The sequence below is a fragment of the Bos javanicus genome, chromosome 7 (genome assembly GCF_032452875.1).
Source record: "Bos javanicus breed banteng chromosome 7, ARS-OSU_banteng_1.0, whole genome shotgun sequence".
NCBI classification, from domain to species: Eukaryota; Metazoa; Chordata; class Mammalia; order Artiodactyla; family Bovidae; genus Bos; species Bos javanicus.
The window spans coordinates 15,487,926-15,509,327 of NC_083874.1; the positions used below are offsets into that span (position 1 = coordinate 15,487,926).

The following is a 21,402-nucleotide window of genomic DNA, read 5'->3' on the forward strand; positions in this document are numbered from 1 at the left end:
GGGACAGTGGCGTGCACTCAGCCACACAGCAGGGCCAACTGGTGTGTGGAAGCACAGACACCTGAGGCCATAAGATTCTGAACTTTTATTTTTCTGGCATGAAAAGTACAAATAATTAAACAATTCCATGTAAAAGTCTGTTACCGCGGCCAGGCCTGTAATCCCGGTAATAAATAGTGTCTAAACTCAACGCAAAGTGTTCTTGTTGGGTTTTGGGTTTTTTTTTTTGTTTTTTTTTTTTTTTTTTTAACAGTTCTTTTATCACCTCCAACATGGACTCTGTCTTGATTTGAAACCATCCAAATAAATAACAGGATGAAGGAAGGGCTGGAGGGGCTGAGCCCCTTCCCCACGGGCCCTGCCCCTGCCCCACGCAGGGATGCGGAAGACCCCAGGCCCCACCTCCCCTGGGGTGAGGGGCTGGCCTCCAGGAAGGGGGCCTGGCTGGCTGGGCTGAGTTCTGTGTTTTAGAAAAAGGAGTCCCCTCCCAGTTGGGGGTGGCAGGGGCCCAGGGCCTCAGTTGAGGGGGGTGTGGGGAGGTGCCCCCTCTCTGGAGCCCGGCCTCCCCCAGGGTGGGGAACAAACCCAGCCCTTATTGCTCACAGATGCCTCCGCCACGCTGTCCACGTGTGGACACGCGTCGCTGCGGGCGGACAGCAGAGGGGAGAAAGCCCCAAGAAAACAGAGGGAGAGGGATGGACCCGCTGGGGGGCCTGCCCTGCTGGAGGGGAGTGGGGAGGTTGGGGAGGACTTAAAAACCACAAGAATAAATAGGTTTGTGTATCAAGAACAAGCTAGGGTTTCACCAGCTAAATAGGACTGAAAAAATTCTCAAGACGAGCAAAAATAATCCCATTAAAGACCCCGGACGTCGCTGGCTGCAGGGACCTCCCTGCAGAGCACAGGCCCCCCCACGGGGCGCCGCTCGGCTACCATTACTGTTATTAATAATTATTATTACTTTAATGATTCCACTTCCCCTTTTATAAATAAATTAGGCATAACCACGTCTCGGCAAAACTTAAAGAAACAAAGAGAACATCGTGGTTCCTTTAAACTTGCAAACTGGATGAAGGAACAGAAATATACACAAATGTCCTTACAGGGCAACAAGGATAAATAGTTAACATAGCAATAAGTTAAAACTACAAGAAGCTCAATTCGGCAAAAAAGTACAAGAAAGTTAACTGGTGCCAGTTTATGTCTTTTTTTTTTTTTTCTTTTTTTTTTAAATCTCTTCTGTGTGTGTGGTTTTTTTCCTCTTCCTTTTTTTTTTTTTTTTTGTCGCTTTTTTCCTCTTCTGTTTGTGTTTTTTTATCGCTTTTTTGATTTTTTTTTCTTTTTGTTCCTTGCAGCAGAAGCTCCACAGACGTTTAATAACAACACCGGGAGGGGTCGGGGAGAGAGAGCTGGGCAGTCAGATGGGGCCAAGGCCAGACACCAAACGCAGGGACACCGGAGGAGGGGCTGAAACTAGGGTTTGCCGTTCTTGGTTCTGACTGGGCCCACTGTGGGGGTGAGGGCCTGCGAGGGCTCCCGAGGGCTCCGGCCTTTGGCTTCTGTTGGATTTTTTTTTTTTTTAAACAAAGAATGAAAACTAGGGGGATGGAAAAGCCCAGACAGAAGCCGAGGCTGGGGCTTGGGATGGGGGCTGCGTCCACTGCCCTCACTGATCTGGAAAGACAGAAAAACCCAACAAACTGAAAGGGGGTGACAAGTGGACGGGAAGAGAAGGTGGGGCTGGGCCGCTGGGCCAATCCACCCTGGGCCTGTCCAGGAGAGTGGTGGGCGCTTGCTGCTGGGGGAGGCTCTGGAGCAGGGAGGCTCAGGGCCCAGTCTCCCCCTTGGCCTTGAGGGCCAGGGCCTTTGGCCCAGGGAGGCTCAGCCCCAGGGTCGGGGGTGGGGGTTCCTTTGGCCTCAAGTGTTGTGGGGGGGGGCTGCCTCCAGCCCACCATGATGCCAAAAGGGTAACGAGGTATCCTGTGTCTGGATGCATGGACGCTGTGTGTGCACGCCTGTGACCGTGGGCAGCAGGGACCACTGAGGAGCCAGGAGAGATCTCTGCAGAGAGCCTGGGGCGGGGCCGGTGGGGCTGGAGTGTAGCGGGTGGGGTGGGGCCAGCCGTCCTTGCTAAGGGAGGAAGTGGGCTGTGGACTGGGCTGGGGTCTGGGCTGTGACCGCTAACCTGGGCCTGAACGATGCTGTGGGCATGTCTGTGTGTCTCTGGGTGTTGTGACTATGTGTCTCCATGCTTGGGTGTCTAGATTTATGTCCAAATGAATCTGTCTCCACATGGCCACGTGCACCTGAGGTAATGTTCCCATCTTCACGTGTGCACATTTGTCCTTGGCCACACCCACCTGCGGTCACTTCCTCCCTTGGCCACACCCACCTGCGGTCACTTCCTCCCTTGGCCACATTTGCCCACGTCCGAGTCCACCATGGCCATGCGTGTGTAGCCCCATACTTTGCTCTTCCATGTTTATTGGGCCAAGGAGTTTTCCTGAGGCGTGTCTCTGGGTCCCTCTGTGCTGCTGTGTGTGTCCCTGGCGGGTGTGTACATGTGCCTGCCCCTGTGTATCTTTGCGTGGCTGTGTTTCTCGGTGTGGCCCCATGGACCCTCAGCTCCTAAGCCCTGCTCCCTGTCCCTGCCCCAGTTGGTAAACATAACCTGCCAAAATATTTTTTTTTGTCTTTTTTTGTGTTTTTTTTTTTTCAAGTTCAAGAATCCCCAGTAAAAATTCTCCACGAGGTCTTTTTTCCCTTTTTACAAAAATAGAGTTTTTCTTCCCCTCCCACCCCCCCTTTTTTTTTTTTCATTTTGTCTCTGTTTCCAGCCCCTCCCCCTGCTCCTCACATTCCACACCAAGGGGCTCTGGGCCAGGGCTGACCACACCCCTCTCATGTTTCACTTTTTTGGGGATTTTTAAACCTGATCCCCCCGTCTCAGGCTCACCTAGGTAACTGGGGAGGCCTGGGCAAGGGGGCCTGGGAGGGCACCCCCAATGCGCCCCACCCCAAGCCATCCGTGGAGGGTGGTTGAGGGGTGGGCTAGGGGCACATCTCTGCTTTCATTTTAGCCGAAAAAGGAAACAAAAACCTTCACCATGAACGAAACCAAGACGAGAGAGTGAACAGCCCAGCCTAGGGGGTAGGGGCATTAGGATGGGGGAGGGGGCCCCCCCGGCACCCCCCATGCCCTGCAGACCCTCCCACCAAGTGCTCACCCTGTGGCTTCTGCAGGGACGCAGGGCCCTCGTGCCGTCCGTGGTCTGCCTGCGCTGTCTCTCTCGGGCCCCCTGTCTCTCTCTCTCTCTCTCTCTTTCTCTCTCTCTCTGTCTCTGCTGCCCGGGGAGGGTGGGGAGGGCGGCGGCGCCTCAGGCCTTGTGCTGTTTGCTGGTCTTGAAGGACACCTGCAGCACGCGCTCGCCCAGGCGGTAGCCATTGAGGCTGGCGATGGCCATGGCCGCCTCGTCGTAGTTGGTCATGGTGACGAAGCCGAAGCCCTTGCACTTGTTGGTGGTGAAGTCACGGATGACCTTGACGTTGGTGACCGCCCCGAAGGGCCCGAACAGCTGCCACAGAACGCTCTCGTCCGCTTCCGGAGACAGGTTGTACACGAAGATGCACCAGCCGGCGCCCGCTGCACCCCCCGAAAGGCCCACGCCCGCAAGGCCGCTCATGCCATCGATGGCGATGGGTGAGAACCTGGCGATGAGCGACAGGGGACTACTTTGGGGGTCACGCGGGCTCTGCCCTGACCCCCGGCATGCCCCCTGACCCCTCTTGACCTCTGACTGTGCAGTGACCTTGGGACTGTGTGACCCTGCATTGGCCCTGTGACCTCCATCTGAGACCCCATCCACCTTAAACCTCACACTCTGAGCCACTCTGAGACACCAGCCCCCATCTCCACCCTGACCTGAAGCCCTGTCCTGACCTCTGACCCTCTCTGAATGTTAGGTCCTCACCCACCATCCTTCCCTGAGTCCCAACCCACCTCCTGAGCCCATGACCTTGGACCCCACCTGATCCTCAGCCCTGTTGATCCCTGACCCCTTCCCCTCACCTGGCAACCACTCTCCCCTTGGCATTTCTTCCCACCCAATTCCTGTCCTCACCAGCCACTCAGACACCACCCTGACCTCACCCTTGGCAATGCCGCCTCTTTTGCCACACTGGCCATCCTGCCAGGAGGAGGCCCACCCGGAAGGGCAGTGCTGGAACCAGGGTGCGAGTGTGGCCTTTAAGTGTCCCCTTCTGGTTATTCAGGTCTCAGCTCCGTGGTCACCTCCTCTCTCTGGCCCTCTTCAGCTTTTTCCTACTTATGTACATATGTATGTACATATGTGGGCTTCCCAGGTACTGCTAGTAGTAAAAAACCCACCTGCCAATGCAGGGGACATAAGAGACCTGGGTTCGATCCCTGAGTCGGGAAGATCCCCTGGAGGAGGGCATGGCAACCCACTCCAGTATTCTAGCCTGGAGAATCCCACGGGCAGAGGAGCCTGGCTGACTACAGGCCATGGGGTCGCTAAGAATCAGACACAACTGAAGTGACTTGGCAGGCACACGTGTACATGTGTATGTTTTCGGGGGTTTTTTTGGCTGCACCTTGAGGCACGCAGGATTTTAGTTCCCCGACCAGGGATTGAACCTGCTCCCTCTGCAGTGGAAGCTCAGAGTCTTAACCACTGGACCACCAGGGAAGCCCCCAGGCCTTTTCCTATTTAAATCGGATATTTATTCTCAGCTCCATCTTCCCTGCAAGGTTCGGTTCCGGCTCCCAGGCCCAGAACAGCTCTCAGCACCAGTCGGCCCTCGGGAGAGGTGTGTGGAGTCAAAGAACAGAGGAAGGGGCAGAACTGGCTTCACCACATTCCGCGCTGGCTCCCTGCCTTCCTGAGGCTCCTCTACACCTCAGGACCCAGGACACCAAGGGCCTTAAGCTGTTTATATGATTGCTGGGCTCACTCTCTCCTCCTGGACTTTGCAAAGCCATCTCTGCTGCCAGGAACCCTGATTCTCTTCTGGCCCCGAGTGATGTCTCCATTGGATGTCCATCAACCTGTCTCCTACCCTACCTCCCAGATCACTGTTCATCTGTCTCCTTCCCCAAAGGACTGAGATAAGTAATAATATTAACAATAATCATAAGAGCTGCTGCCTTTTACTGAGCGAGCCCACACTGTGTGCCAAGCATCAAGCTCAGTGTCATTCCATTTCCACCAGGGCCACCAGGGGCAAGTCTGACTGGGCCACGCTGGGTTCCCAACCCCAAGCCATGCTCCTGGCACTCAGCATGTGCTCAGTAGCTCTTGATGGTATAGACACAGGGACCTTCAGAGGATCAGGATGTGTACAGTATAGCAGGGGCCTCAAGGTTCCTTGCCAGCTAAGAGGCGGAAAGGGGGCATCCTGTGACCCTCAGCAAAGATGACCAACAGTGGCCAGTGGGGGCACAGCTGTGACCCAGGCAACCCTGCCTGCCTTTCAGTGGAATGGAGAAGGCCACAGATAGGCCGTCTGGGTCCAAATTTCACAGTAGCCCTTTCTAGGCACTTAGCAGACTCAGTATTCCCCAGATCTCTTGATGGTCACACTATGCCCATACATGGGCAGTCCTGGGGGTGAGGTGGGGGAGGGCTCCATCAGGGCAAAGGTCCCAGGAGGGAATACGGAGGGGCTGGGGGCAGCAGGGCAGGGGCACTCTTACCTCTTGACTCCATAGGCCATGTTGAGCAAGTTGTCCAGCCTGTGGAGGCAGAAGTGGTGGTCACTGGTGGCTTCTGGGCACACCCCCTGGCTGTGACACTGCAGCCAGCCTGCCCTCCCCGCCCCCAGCCAGCAGGCCAGCAGTGCTGCTGGCCCTGCCCCCTCCCGCCTGCTCCCCGCCCGGCTGGACACCGCCTGGCACGGAACCGCGGTCACTCACTCGGGCACCGCCTCATGCCAGTCCTGCTACCCACTCTTCACTGGCATCCTCGCCCTCCCACACTGGACACCCCATCTTGCTCTCCCATGCCACCCCCCCACCTGCCCCCAACTCCAGCTCTTGGGTCCCTAGAAGGGAAGTTTCAAGTCTCTTCTCCAAAGTGCCTGGGTCAGGCAAGTGACACGGCCTCTCTGAGCCTCAGGGTCCCTGGGGACCCTTCGTCCCTCAAGGGACAAGATGGGCTCTGATCTCATGGCATCACTGAGCAGAAAAAGCAAGGGTGCCTGCCCCCCAGGGAGCACTCTGTGGCTTGCACCTGTGGAACCAGCAGCTGGAGCCACGTGCCCAAGGGAGGGGGCAGCCGGGGCTGACCCGATCGGGTAGTTCTAGAACTCTTGACGCCAATAATAATACTCACAGTGGCCTGTGGACATTGAGTGCCTGCTGTGTACAAGGGCCTGGCCTCAACACAGGACAGGCCCCCACATTTCCTCTTTTCTGCCCTCAGCAGCCCCAGAGTGTGGGCATCGTCCTGGAGTCTCTCCACTGTGCAGGAACGGGGTTCAAGGAGGGCACCTGCAAGCCTCGGGCACCCGGTTCTGGGGGTCTGGGGTATCTAGGGGCAGGGAGCGGCAGGGGCTCACCGAAAGCGCTGTGTCTGGTGGTGCAGGGGGCCTGCGTAGCGCCGGGCGGAGGACTGGTAGAGCTGGGTGAGCAGCGCCTGGCCCGTCTTCTGACTTGGGTTGTTGGCAAACTTGACCGTGATGGGCTCGGCCGCACCCAGCGGCTTCTGCCCGTTCAGTCCTTTGATGGCCTCCTCGGCTTCGATCCTCTTGTCAAAGCGGATGAACCCCACACCCCGAGAGACACCTGCAGTGGGGCGCGAGGGCTTCATGGGGACCCGCCCCCTCCTGTGTGACCCCGCCCCCTCCTCCCTGCTGTTTGTTTCTCCACTCTCGTCCCACCTGGGTGTCTCTGTCCTGCGTGCCCCTGCCAGGTGAGCCCTCCCCGGCAGCCTCACCTGTGACCTGGTCCACCAGGATGCGAGAAGTGATGATGCGGCCGTACTGGGAGAAGAGCTGCTCCATCTCTTTCTGGCTCATGGTCTTGGGGAGCCCGCTGACGTACAGGTTCGCATCTCGGATAGAGGCAGAGCTGGGTCTGGCATAGGATACCTGGGGGAGGGGGTCAGGCAGACAGGGCTGAGGGCAAGACCCATATCACAGATGGGGAAAGTGAGGCAACACCCAAACTGCCACTGCGCGACAGACATCCCTCATCCGTTTACTCAACAAATACCGTGAGTGGTCAGTCACCATGGGCAGTGGGCAGGAGTCAACCGGGGAGTGGTCAGAGGGGACGTGGCTGTGACCAAGATAATGAACGTGGCTCGGCCTGCGTAGAGCGATGACAAATACCTGCGCCTCTGCGGGGGGGAGTGGGGGGGGCACGTGTCTCCCTGGGGACTTTGGAGACCTTTGCGTCTCTAGCTCATGCTCTCAGGCTGGACATTCCAGCAGCATCGACACGTCTGACTTCTTTGGAAAGTGAACCTGGGGTGCTGGCCGGTCTCTTCCCTACTACACTGGGCACCCTCAGGGTCACTCAGATCTTTAGCCCACAGCTCAATCCTGACAGCTCCAGAATGTCTGAGCCAGCACTGGGACTGGCCCCTGAACTGCACACCTGCGTGATACCTGCCTCCAGGTGTCCTGTGAGGAGGCTTCATGGTGGAGGAGTCACACTCAGCAACCCCAACTTGCCTCCACTCAGTAATGACAGTTCTGTCGTTCCAGGCGCTCAGGTCCCCAGCCTTGGGTTGTCCTCGACGTGTCTATCACACCCACGTCTAAACACCATCATCCTATCGGCTCCACCTTCCTCCTTATCCAGAATCCACCTACTTCTCCCCATTTTCCTCCCATTGCTCATCCAGACCAGTGTAGCAGGCTCCACCCTGGTTCCCTGCTCCACTCCACACCCCCCCACAGGCTGTTCCTCCCACAGCAGCCAGGGGGCACCTGTGAGCATCTGAACCAGGTCACATCCCTCTGCTTAGACTCCTCTGTGTCTCCCACCTTCTCAGAGTTCAAGTGCTTCTCATGGCCCACAGGGCCTTGCATGACCTGACCCATCACCACCCCCCACGCTCATTTCAGCCCACTGTCCCCCTCAACATCTCTATTCCAGGCACACAGGCCTCCCTCCATGTTCCCCAAACACTAGGTTTGCTCCACCCTCAGGGCCTTTGCGCTTGCTGTCCCCTGGGCTTCCAACTCTCTTCCTCGCCTTTCTTCTCCTCCATGCCTCTTGTGAAATATCCTCCTGGTCCTTTCCCATCCACATTTGGTCCTCCACCCTTAGCCCCATTCCTCTCTCAAAGCCCTTCTCTCAGTTATGAAATAAGACACATTTCCCTATGACCCTTCGATTCATTAATTGTGGTCCAGCCCAACAATGAAACTCTCTGCAACTGTTTGAAAAATGGTGGATGTGTATATTTATTTCCCCGAAACAGTGGTGAGTATTGTAAAGTGGGGGAAAGAAAAGTCCATTTACAGAGCAGCGACTATTGTGTGACCCCATCTCATTGTGTGTTTATCAATGTCCTGGAAACATGGTCTAGAGGGCCCACCCCCAAACGCTAACAGGGTGAGCTAGAGCTATCGGGGGCAGGGGGTGGGAGGATAAGCTCCTTCCTCCCTTACTTCTGCTGATGTCTATCTTTCTGTTTCTTCTAAATTAACCTCTGGGTAGAGGAGGTCATTGTCAAGGGTCCAGCTTTTGTTTAGGGAGGTGAGTTGCAAGGGCATATTACTTCACTAGAAGTCACTAATTAAAAAATGAACAAAATGAAAAAAAAAAACAAACAAAACCAAAACAAAAAAAAAATGAACAAAATGAATAAATTGGGCCAAGGGTATATTGCTTCTGGAGTGGGGGCAGGGAGATTCTAATTGATGCAATTGTGCGCACCCGGGGCCCTCCAGAAAACTAAAAGACAAACATCACAGCTGCTATATTTCAGTAATAACAATGAAAACTCATGGCAATGTATTTGATGGCTTCCACTCTTCCCCACCCTAGGGGCTGTGCCTTTTTTAGGGATGACGACTTGTTGATGGATTGGAGCTGGGGGACGGGGGAAGGGACGCTGAACTCCTAGGTGGGTTTTGGGGTCAGGGTCATCCAAGGCAGAGTCGGCATTCAGGGTCCTTTCCCATCCTTCCATGACGTGGGCTGACCCAGGTCCTTCACCTGGGTATGGGCTCCTCCTACACCCCTTGACCAGGATAGGGCTTGGCACACAATGGATGGCTGGAAATATTTGGGGCACAACCTGCTGGAACACCTAGTTAGGACCAGCCAAACACCACAGCCACCCAGGCACACACACACACGGGGCCACACTAGGATTCCCACTGCACAGCTCCGGTGACTACACCACCAGGAGGGGGACACAAGGCCATTGCCACATTCATGGAACTCCAGGGTAATTACAGTAAGAATCATAGAACCAACCACACACCTGTCACACCACTGCACAAGCCCTCGGTGTCACACACATCCCACCCCGAATGGGGCACAGCTAGACACACCCACACAATTTCACCATAACACACAAACACCCTGTCACAGCAAGACACACCCATGCAGCCCCACCAGGTCACAGCCGGAGTTGTAGTGTGTCACAAAGCACCTACCAAGAAAACCCCATGTCCTCAGAGACAGAGAGTAACACAACCTGAGTCTATAAGAGCCAGGCCCGCAGGATGACAGCCACTGACCTAGCCACGGGGTCCCACAGACACCATGTCTTACAGCCTAGGGTGCCACGCACTACACACGCATGCCACATCACCCGCATACAGTAGCCCTCAGGGTCATACAGTTCATCACTAGGGTCCATCCTCACAGCCTGGGGGCTTCTGGGTCCACTTGGCCACAGAGGGACCCATCAGACCCTTGTCAGCCTCCACATCAGGGAGAGGAAGAGATTCCAGCACCTCTGTTTTTATGCCAAACTGGGGGCCAGATGGGCATCCTCCCCAGCCTACCCTCCCCCAGGATTCAGAAGCAGATTTGTGGGGTGGAGCCCAAACACCCCCAGGCAAACCCGGAGAGGGGGTTTCCATGGTGATTTCCCCCCCACCTTCCCAGGGAACCTGGGCTCGCAGGGTCCCAGCTGCAGCTGCTGAGAGGGGAGGTCATGGGGGGGAGGGGCATTGCACAAAGGTGGGGGAAGGGCCCACCCCTAATCCCACCCTCCCAGACCCTAGTTAGGCTCCAGATGGCAGATGGGCCCCCCTCTCCCCCATTTCCATGACAAAGGCAGTGAGGGGGCTGCACACCAGACCCTGGTCACTCCTACAGCTGAGGGGGTGGGTACCTCCAGGGCCTGGCTGACTCCTTGAGTTGCCAGAGAATGTGGGGTTGATCATCTCCCCATCAACAGGTGAGGAAACTGAGATTCAGAGAGCCAGAGTCATTGGCTCTGGGGCCCCAGACAGAAAGCCTTTGGGGAATGATTTGAACCCCTTAGGGGATGAGCCATGGGGGAGGATGGGTGGCCGTAGGGGGAATGGACATGTGGGGAGGGTATGGCCAGGGGGGTTGGGTGGCAGTGGAAGGGTCAGTTCAGGTGGGTGGTAATAAAGAGGAAATGGGCACAGCCAAGATGGGGAGTCACAGGAACCAGGGCGCTGACCTTGATGGTCTTCGTCTGCAGTTTGAGGCCGTTGAGGGTGTTGATGGCTTTGTCTGCATCGTTGGGGTCAGAGTAGTTCACAAATCCGTAGCCGAGGCTCTGCCCTGCAGGCAGGACCAGGACGATGACCTGCCAGGGTCCTCCCAGACCCAGGCCTGAGAGGCTGACCACCCCCATCACAGTTATGAGAACCAGGATTCCACCCTTATTTATTCCCCCAGTGTACCACCCTACCCCCAGGACACCTCAGACCCCTCCAGTATCCCACCTAGGGTTGCATCTGTCTCCCCATCACACCTCACATTCCACCAAGGTCCCACCTGCTCCTACCTGGGCTCACACCTGGCTCCCCATCATACCTCAGGCCCCACGAGGGTCCCACCTGCTCTCCTCACCTCCCACCCGGGGTCACTTCCGGCTCCACATCACACATGTACTTCTGAGGCTGCCACCTCCATCCCCTACCCCTACCCGCCAGAAGCCACACCTGTGATCTTGTCCCGAACCAACTTGCAGGACTCGATGTCACCAATGCTGCCGAAGAGGCTCTTGAACTCATCCTGGGTCATATTCTGGGGCAAGTAGTTGACAATGAGGTTTGTCTTGCTGTCATCAGTGGCTCCGTTTGTACCAAGGAGTGGCCCGTTGGGCAGGGCCGGGCCGGCCGGGCCCCCTGCCACCTGAGACTCCATGGCGCCGAGTATCTGCTGGAGACAACAGGCCACACCCACTCATGGCCCAGTCCCCACACCAGGGTTTGTGGTGACAGATGTGTCATGTCTGACATAGGCTTGAACATTCAGAGGGGATAAGGTATTATTCTTACAGCCCCTCCCACTCCTTGAGCACTGGGCAAAGCATTTTGTGTGTGATTTTACCTGGAAAAAGTCCGTATATAAATGCCATATATGCCCTTTTGCACATATGCTTGCCCATTTGTCTAAAACCAATCTACACTTTTAGAATAATGAAATGAATACTTTTGTATTCAGAATTAAAATTGCAACCTTTTAAATTCACTATGAAACCCTCATAATCCCATTCCTGACCTTGTACTTTGCTCTTCCCACCAAAGGCAAGTCCTATCCAAATATGTTAATATTTCTTTTGCTTTATGCATAATTTTCCCACTAGGTGTTTACACCTCCCCACCTGTTTTTCCACTGAGCCATTTTGGATTTTTTCTGTATAACATAATAACATCTGCAAATAATGATATTCTTCTTTATCGCCAATCTATACCTATTATTTATTTTTCTTGTCTTATTGCAGGGGCTACCTTGTGATCAGTTCAGTTCAGTCGCTCAGTCGTTCCGACTCTTTGCTAGTGGCTTTTTATTCTTGAAACATTAAAGGAAATGCTTTAAATATTTCACAGCTAAATATGATCTTTACTATAGGTTTTTTGGTAGATGACTTTTATCAAGTTAAGAATGTTTAATTTTATTCCTAATATCCTAACAAGATATTTTTTAAAGGAATGGATATTGAATTTTATTGACTATCTTTTTCTACATCTATTGAAATAATTTTTTTTGCTTTACTATATTACTATCATGAACTGCACTAATTGATTTTCTAATATTAAGTCAACTTTCCTAAGCTAAACTAAACTTGGTCATGTTGCAGTTTTGTTTATATACATTGTTTGATTTGATTTGCCACATTTTTTGATGGTTGTTTGTTTGGGATTTTTAACATCTATGTTCAAGAACGGGCTTCCCTGGTGGCTCAGATGGTAAAGAATCTGCCTGCAATGCAGGAAACCCTGGTTCAACTCCTGGGTTGGGAAGATCCCCCGGAGAAGGGGATCTTTTACCTGGAAAAAGTCCATCCATATATAATGAAGACTCTACCAATCTATTTGGGTTTCTAGGTGAGGGCACCCTATTCACCAACTGTGCCATAGGAGAAGACCTAAGGAAATGCTGGCTACTTTCCCTTCTCATGCCCATGACAGACAATACCAACCAATCCCAGCACTGTGGGGAGAATACTACCCACTCCAGTATTCTTCCTGGAGACTCCCACGGACAGAGGAACCTGGCGGGCTACAGTCCATGGGGTCACAAGGAGTCAGACACTATGTTTTTTGATCCATGCAACAGCTCAGTAGAAGTTAATTATGCTATGACAAAGAATATGAGGCTCAGAGATGTTAAAGAACGTATTAAAGTCACACAGCATATCAGTGGTGGCATTTGGAATGCAAATGCAGACCTGTCTACACCTGAAGACCACTCTCTACCATTCTCTATGAGAGTCAGTCAGTCAGTCAGTCAGGTACCAGCTCTAACTCCTTGTTTTGTGTGCTTGGATATACTCCTTATTCTCTTGGGGTCCTCTGACTCACTTTGCTGAAAATTCAAATAATTAGCCTTGGCTATCTTAAGAGTCATGTAGAGAAAGAAGAATTTGAAAGCCACATCTGGGCTCAGAAGGAAACAGTGCTGCGGTTGGTTGGTATTGTCTGTCATGGGCATGAGAAAGGAAAGTAGCCAGCATTTCTTTAGGTTTTTCTCCTATAGCACAGCTAGTGAATAGGTTTCCCTCACCTAGAAACCTGAATAGATTGGTAGAGTCTTCCTAGAGGGATGAATTAAGAAGGATTTAAAGCCATATTCAGTTTCAGGAGGAAAGACCATTGTGTGATTGATTAGCAATGTCTATTGCGGTGATAGAAAGAGCCAGCAGGTTCACATCATCTCAGTCATCCCTGCCCCAAAATATCATACCATAGTTGTCCCCAGATTTTGGGCATATTGTGTACTAGGCACAGAGCAAGGCCCTCTACAGGCAATTTTTCTTTTTTCCTTATTCACAACTCTGAAAAGAAGAGGGTTTTATTTCCTCAGCTTAAGAAATGTTGTTTAGGTGCTAAGTCTTATCTGACTCTTTTGAACCCCATGGACTGTAGCCTACCAGGCTCCTCCATTCGTGGGATTTTCCAGGAAAGAAAACTGGAGTGGGTTTCTATTTCCTTTTCCAGGGGATTTTCCTGGCTCAGGGATTGAACCTGCGTCTCCTGCATCGGCAGGCAGGTTCTTTACCCCTGAGCCACCTGGGAAGCCTGTTTAAGAGATGCTACAGAAAAAAATAAAAGAGAGAGAGAGAGACTCTGGACTAAATGGGCTTTCCAGAGGGCACTAGTGGTAAAGAACCTGCCTGCCAATACAGGAGACTAAGAGATGGTGGTTTGATCCCTGGGTTGGGAAGATCCCTTGAAGGAGGGCATGGTGACCCTCTTCAGTATTCTTGCCTGGAAAATCCCACAGACAGAGGAGCCTGACGGGTTACGGTCCATAGAGTTGCAAAGAGCTGGACACGAATGAAACGACTTAGTATGCATGCATATGGACTAAATGCTTGTGTCCCTCCAAATTCATATGTGAAACCCTTATCTCCGATGAGATGGTATTTGGAGGCGGGGCATTTGGGAGGTAATTAGGTCATGAGGATGGAGCCTTATAAAAAGGGCCAGATGATCTCTCTCCACCATATGAAGACAGTGATAATATAACCATCTGCAAACCAGGAAGCTGGCCCTCACCACAAAACCAAATCAGCCCACACCTTGATCTTGGACTTCTCAGCCTCCAGAACTATGAGAAATAAATGTCTGTTGTTTAAGCCACCCAGTTAATGGTATTTTAGTCAGCCTGAGCTGACTAAGACAACAGATGAGGAGAGTGAGGTTCAAAGATGTTTAAAAAATTACCAAGATCATGCAGTCCCTAAATGGTGAAACAGGGATTTGCACATGAGCTTTAATGATGAGAAGTCTATAGTTCTGACTTCTACTGCCAACGAAGCCTAGTGCTGGCTCTCTCATTTTCCAGCTGTGTCCTTAGGTATGCTGCTTCACACTTCTGGGCCTCTGCTCCATTTTCTTGAAAACTCCAACAAATTACCAGTATAGTGACCAGAGAACAATCTAAAACTGATTGTGGGTGCAGCTGGAAAGCATCCTGGGATCGGTTGGCTATGTCTGCCGTATACACAGTCATGGGAAGTGGAAGCAGGCTTGTCCTGTCCACCAGTCCTGCTATTAATAATCATCCCGCTCCACTGACACCTCCCGTGTCCGGTACCCGGGAAAGAACTCAGAGACACTGCATGATATAAATGGAGAACTTGATTTCAAACCTGGATATGTTGGACTTCAGAGCTGTTTCTAATGACTGGCCAGCACACTGGGGGCAGCTCTGCCACCATATGGCTGTATGTCCTCAGGGACAATCTTGGCTCTTCTTTGGGCTTCTGCTTCCTTGTCATTTATTCTTATTTAAAGGATGGCTCAGAGGGTCAACTCCCCTGCAGCTCCAATTGGCTGGGAGTGGCTATCTGGGAGATCTGCCTGGAGAATTATTCTTTATTTTTTTCCATTTTTGGCTGCATCATGAAGCTTATGGGATGTTAGTTCCCTGATGGGGGATTAAACCTGGGCCCTCGGCAGAGAGAGCATGGAATCCTAACCTCCGGACCACTGGGGAATTCCCTGGAGGATTATTCTGAAGCCACATCCAGTCTCACCAGGAATACAGACTTGGTTGATTAGCAATGTCTGCAGCAGGCTCCTGAAAGAAAGCAATAACGTACACTCCACACATCAGCATCCTGGTCTTAAAACAACACTTTACTAATAACATAGCCATGAGTTGAGGGCCTGCTATGTGCCAGACAAAATTCTCTATGTGAAAATTCCCAGGCAGTTCTCCCAACATTGAATATTATGGAGCTCTTTTCATCATTTAACAGATGACAGATGAGAAAGCTGAGTCTCATTGAAGGAGAAGGGGTTGAAACAAGGTTGGGTAGCACACAAAAAGTGGACCAAGAATTCAAATCCAGGGTTTAGACCCAAGAGCCCACTCTCTTGGTGAAATGGCCAATAATAAAAATAATAACAATAACAAAGCAAAGCCGAGCACCCACTCAACCCCAAGCCCTGGGGATCACTACATTTAAACCTACTCTGTTGGCCGAGTCTACTCATTCAACTCAACAAGTTATTTACTAGCTGCCACCAAGCTGCTGCTTCCACCCTCCTCACTGTGTGTCCTTTGACACTCATGCTGCCTCCCTGGGCCTTTGTCCAACCACTAAAAATATGCCACAGAGGTCCCCCATGTATGGAGAGCTGGAGTCTGAATTTATGTCTGGGTTCAGCAAGTTATTATTCTGTGATCAGTTAATGATGTCTATGCAAGCCCCAAAAAGCAGGACATAGTACGCAAGGCACATCAGATTCTAGCTTTGGAAGCCCTACTATATGCACCGAACATGTATAATTTTCACTGTTTTTCCACAATCATGCTGAAAGCTGGAGATTATCTCCATTTCTCAAATGGAGAAATTTAGGTGAAAGGAACCTGTGACTTGCCCAGGATGACAAGGAAGTGGCAGGGATGGTTTTTGGGTTTGATTCCTTGATCTGATGACCCTAGAGCCTACAAGGTTACTGGTTCTCCACCTCTCTGAATGCTATCCTCAACTTGGATGGGGTTAAGAGGAGATTGGGGGGTTCCCACTAGGGATCTTGAAGCCCAGCCTGCTAATCTCAACCTTCCCCCACCCCATCTCCCTCGCATCTGTGCCAGAGCTTAAAGGGATCAGTGTCGCATTTCCTCCGAGGCTGAGCCGGCTGAGCTGCTAATGGGGATCGGATTGGTGGAGGCCACACCCTCTCGGGCTTCAGCCCACAGCAAATGCATGGCCCAGGATGACACAGGAATCACAGAGACCTTCGAGGGCTGAGGGCTGTCCCAGGACAAGGATGGAGAGGTGAAGTCAGAGGGGAGGAAGGCAGATTAAAGACGGAGCAAGTGGGAAACTCCCCCCACCCTCCCGCCCACACTCTCTCTGGCTCTTCCTCTGGGTCTTTCCCTCTTTCTGCTACACTTTTCCTGTTTCTCTTCTCTGTCCGAGTCTCTCCCCTCCGTCCTTCTTTCCCCTCTGCACCCTTCTCTGTCTCCCCTTCCGTCTCTCTCTTCCTTCAACTCTTTTGTACTATCATACAAACATCTGACATATGGATTTTTGCAGTGAACACACCTGAGATCATTTTGCTGTGTCAGACCCCTTGGCCTCCAGCTGTGCCCCGGTCCTAGTCACAGTGACAGATGCTTGGGCACCCACGACAATAGGGCATTGAGTGGCTATGCATGGTAAGGCTGGACCACCACGTGGTGCTAAGTGAGCCTCCCACTTCTGGGTCCTTCTCCCTTCATGCAGGGCCATCACTGTCTCAACTCATCCTCTGACTTCCTCCCAGCCTGTCTCAGTGGTGGGTCTCTGCCTGAGTACTTTCCATTAGAGTACTTTCCAGGACTCCGAGGGCTCCAAGGCCCTTGTGTGACCTCTGACCACACGTTCTCCCCTTTGTGCTTCAGCTTCCCTTTTTCAAATGGGGGCAGAGATCAGAGCAATGTATGCTGGGCTGTTCTGGGGGTGCTGAGGGTCCTCAGGAGGCCTCACTCACGTTCCTAGACCTGGGTGAGGTGCATGAGACAGTGAGGGAAAGGAGCTGGCCTGAGATCACACAGCAGGAAAGGGTGGCCTCTCTCAGGCCTCCTTTCTCAGAGCCAGGTGGGTGGGACTCAAGGTCTGGAAGGGGAGAGGCCCAGGTATGGAGGGAGTGCTGAACATACCCCCACCCATTATGCTCTCTACTACTCGAAAAAGAGGTCCGGAAAGAGATACAGGGTACAGAGACACACACGCAGAGACCTGACAGACAGAAAGAGCGAAAGAAGGAGGCCCGGGCGCTGGGACCAGACAAAGGACGCTCGGCGGCGCGGGGAGTAGAGTCGCGCGGCGGGGGCGGGGGTGGAGCCGGGGTGGGGCTAAAATTGGCCAGCCCCGCCCCCGGGATACGCCCGGGCTGCGGAGTGGAGTGGAAATCCGAGGGCTCGGGCGAGGCCGGGCCCCTGGGGCCCCGGGGGCGGGGTCTAGATGGGCGGGGCAGGGGCGTGGTAAGAAAGGGCGTGGCCGGGCGTGGCTGGGCGCTCGGGAGCTGACCAGCTCGGCGGCTGCTGAAAGCACCGGCGCTGGGCGACGGGCGCCGGCGGGCGGGCCGGCGGGCGCGTTCAAGGTCACCCCGCGGCCCTGAGCTCTGGCAGGGTGGGGCGTCTTGACCTGGCCTAGGGGGTCTGCCTGAGCTCCTTTCCCCATCCTCCGGAGGCGGGGGCTCAGGAGCGGCGGAGCACTAACCCCCCCGCGGGCCCTCTCTCCCCTCCCCCTCCCAGCAGCCTGAAGCGCCCGCGCGAGGCTACGGCCCGCGAAGAAGCACCGAGAAACAAAGGGACGCGGCGGCGGTGGCGGCGGGCCCGCGGGGCCTCCGGGCGCGCCCCCTCTTCTCCCCTCCCCGCTTGCCGCAAGGTCGACGGGCTCGAGGACGAGATGCCCGGCTCCCGGGCGCGGTCGAGGCCCAGGGCGCGCGATCCGACGCCACCCCTTCCCTGGGGCTCTCGGGGACTCCTTGCCGCCTGGTCCTGGCCCAGCACCAGTGATTGGGGCCCTGCGTTTGCCCGGGAGGCCTGCTGAGTCCGGGCCTGGATGGAGGAGGCATCCTCCGCCGCCGCGGCCCCTCCCCCATCAGGCCTGCTGAAGGGGGGCAATCCCGCCCCCAGGGCTCCGTAGGTTGTCCCCCGAATCGCAGGTCGATTCCCTAAGGCCTCTCAAGCCAAACTCTAAGCGCCCCCAGCACTCTGGGCGCGGCTCTGCCCACACTTAGGCCCCGAGGCTCGGTCCTACCCCCCCATCCAGGCCTAGCTAGGCCTGGTCCTACCCCCCCACCCCCATCTCCTCGGAGCCTGTGCCTAAACCCTCTCCGACTAGATTCCCTCTCAGCGACAGGGGAATACCTACAGTGACCATTCTTGTGTGCCCGGCGGGCGCGGTCCGTGTTGAGGGCGGCTCCGAGGGTCGTGCACTCTTTGGGGGGCGCTCGATGCTCAAGCCGGGGTCCTGCCGGGGCGGCCTCTGGTGCGGCCGCTGCAGAGGTCTCGGTGAGGGCAGCGGCTCCCTCGAGGGCCGGGGACGGGCCCGAGCCCGGGTACGCGAACGCGGATAACCGGGCCCCGGGGTGGCCTGCGGGCAGCAGGGGATGGAAAGAGGGAGCGGGCGCGGGATTGAGAACGCCCCCTGCGCGGCCCCGCGGGGCCCGGGGAGGTTGCGCTTCCCGACAGAGATCTCGGCGTTCTGCCTTTCGCCGCCGCCCCTCGGCCCGGCCGGTCCGGTCCCCGGTGTTCAGTCCTCTCCCCTCGCCCGCCCTCCCTCCCTCCCTCCGGCCCGCGCTGCGCGCTCCGCGCTCTGGGCCGCGCCGCCGCCGCCCCCAGCCCTTTATAGCAGCAGCTGCTAGCGCCGGCGTCGCTTATTGGCTGCAGCAACCGAGCCCCGCCTCCTCGCGGCGCCCGACGGCGCGGCAGGTGGAAGCGAGCGCGCGCTGGCCAGGACTTCGCACACACAGAAAGCACACACAACCTTGGGGGCTCCAATTGCCAGATTCGGGCCCTTTTGCCCTCACGGATCTTACTTCCTGCGTTGGCGCCCCTTCTTGGGCGGGCTTTCGGCCTGGAAGACAGAAAGCGTTCCTCTCTGTCCAGTACCCGGAGCTGGAGAAGCAGAGAGGGTGAGGAGGTAATGATGGCTCGATTGTACTGCCTTCAGAAGGTGCTGTCCACGTAGAAGACTGTAGAGGGACGAGGAACCAGGACTTCACTGAACAGAGGCCTGGGTCTCCTGCGTCCCTCCCATATTTGGGAGAACCACATGGAGGAAGGTGGGGGTAGCTGAAAACCTTTTCTGCCTGCAGAAAGAATTGGGATCCTGTGGATTTTGAGCAGGGAAGGTTCTCTAGAATTCAGAGTGGGTGGGGAATGGGCATACCACAGTCAGGGGCCCTGCTCCAAAGGGAGTGAAGAAGTTTGGGGCTCAGGCTTCTAGGCAAACTCCGCTGGTGTCTTACAGACCCGGGAAACCATCAGACCCTTCTCAGACCCCATAAACTTCGGGTAGACGGTTTTGCCGTGTAAATGTTCTGGCTTCCGGGGCTCGTGATTGATCGCTTGTGGAGTCCCGCTCCCTCTCTGCTAGGGGGCGGACCTGGCCTTTCTCTCAGGCGATACGGGGTGGCGCAGTCTCCTTTGGAACGCAAGTGCACGTTTTTGTCGGGGCGGCAGCCAGTCTCAAGGAGGTGTTCTCACTAGAGCACTTAGGGGCGCCTTCGAGTGAGGCTTCAGCACCACAGACAGCGGTCCGACGGCCCGGTCCAGGGCGCTGCAGGCGGGGGAACCCGGATCCCCTAACTTGAAAGTCGCAACCTGAATTCCATCCTCGTCCCTGCACGCCCTTTTAGGTTCCAGACTGTCCTAGAGTGCCATCAAACCCAAGGAGGAAAGCCTAATTTGACCAATCAGGGATGGCCCCCAAGAGGGCGAATTGAGGGAAGATGCCTTCGAGATTGAGCCAATGGAAGTGCGAGCAACCGAGAGCGCGGCCACGCGAATGGAAAGGGAAGACCAAATGTAATGGCCCGCGCAGTCGGGGCGGTGGCGATGCGGGTCCCGAGCTGGCCCTATTTGGATTTGCCTGGGCGACCTCGCTGTCGACCCCGGGCACCCCGACCGATGGCTTGTTCCCCGCCGCATGTTCCTCCTGGCTCCTGTCGGATCGGAAACTGTGCTCGTGCCGGGAAGGCTACTTCTGGCCGCGCAGACCCGGCTGCAGTTCCCATGGAAACTGCTGGCTCCCGGTTGTGCGGGGATAGCTAAGGGGGCTGAGCTTCGCGGGGAGGCTCGCGGGGGCGGCCCCAGCAGCCGGACTCGCTCATCCTCGCCGACTCATCCATCCCCGGCTGGGGTAGCTCCCAGTCCGAAGAATAAAATGAAGCCTAGCTGCGGCCCCGCCCCCACGAACTGGTGAGGAACCGGCGGGGCCAATCTGCGCGTGGCGCCACAGGGCTCCCCCGGGCACGTGCCCCGGCTCGCGGCTGCGGTCCCCGGAGTCACGTGGCTGCGGCCACCAGGGCCCACGCGGCTTGCGCGCCACCTGGCGGCCTCGTGGCCTGGAATCGCTTCCCATCCCTCTCCCTGACGGCCCGCATTGAGGAGGCGGCCGCCTCAGCATCCTCCTCTGGGAAATGGGGCCAAGGCAGCCGCCCTGCCGCTGCCAAATCCCTCCCCACCCCCCGCGGTTTCCTGTTCCAGGAACACGCCGAGCCCAGTTCTACCTCGGGGCTTTGGCACTAGCTGTTCCTTCCACTAGGCATTTGCCTTCTCCGGCTTCCTTCAGGGATGGAACCTTTATCATTCTGGTTAAATGCCACCACCCTAGAGAGCCCCCCAATGCCCCCGGACCACCAACCTAAACAGCAGCCCCAGAAACTAATTATCATTCTACTTTCTGCGCGGCGCTTGTCACAGATGTTGATGTTCAACTTAGGGGTTTACTGAACATCTCCCCAACTGGTCCCTGAGCACTCCGAGTGAGGAATAAGTGTTCTCTGATGGAATTAAGAGAGGAAGTCAGATCCCGAGTCCTGAGAGATGTTCAATAGCTTCCAGGGCCCCAACATTCCATCCCCGACCTTGTCAGAGGAGGGAGTGGACAGGCCTGCCAGGCCCAGGTAGCCGAGGCAGAGCGGAGGTTGACGGGAAAGTGTGCTGTCCGCTTCCGCCTTGTTCAGGAAAGGACCAGGCTGGAGACAGAGAGGGGTCCGCCCGCCTTCCCCCAATAATCAAGCCTAGGGAAGAACATC

The 21,402-nt window shown here is 55.1% G+C and overlaps 1 protein-coding gene across 4 annotated transcripts; it reads right to left on the minus strand.

Annotated features, from left to right (window-relative positions):
• Positions 1-70: 70 nt before the first annotated feature.
• Positions 71-18,956, minus strand: ELAVL3 (ELAV like RNA binding protein 3). 4 transcript variants are annotated; one of them, XM_061422248.1, is made up of 7 exons: positions 18,513-18,956; positions 11,131-11,347; positions 10,644-10,747; positions 6,957-7,110; positions 6,580-6,805; positions 5,717-5,755; positions 71-3,708 (listed from the first exon to the last, which is right to left on the minus strand). In XM_061422248.1, exons 1-7 carry the CDS (start codon positions 18,519-18,521, stop codon positions 3,378-3,380), a joined length of 1,080 nt encoding a protein of 359 aa, XP_061278232.1. In that variant the 5' UTR covers positions 18,522-18,956; the 3' UTR covers positions 71-3,377. The 4 variants fall into 4 exon arrangements, with proteins under 4 accessions (XP_061278232.1, XP_061278229.1, XP_061278230.1 ...); XM_061422245.1 differs by having other exon boundaries at positions 71-3,729; positions 18,513-18,955; XM_061422246.1 differs by having other exon boundaries at positions 11,131-11,350; positions 18,513-18,953.
• Between the last annotated feature and the right edge of the window lie 2,446 nt (positions 18,957-21,402).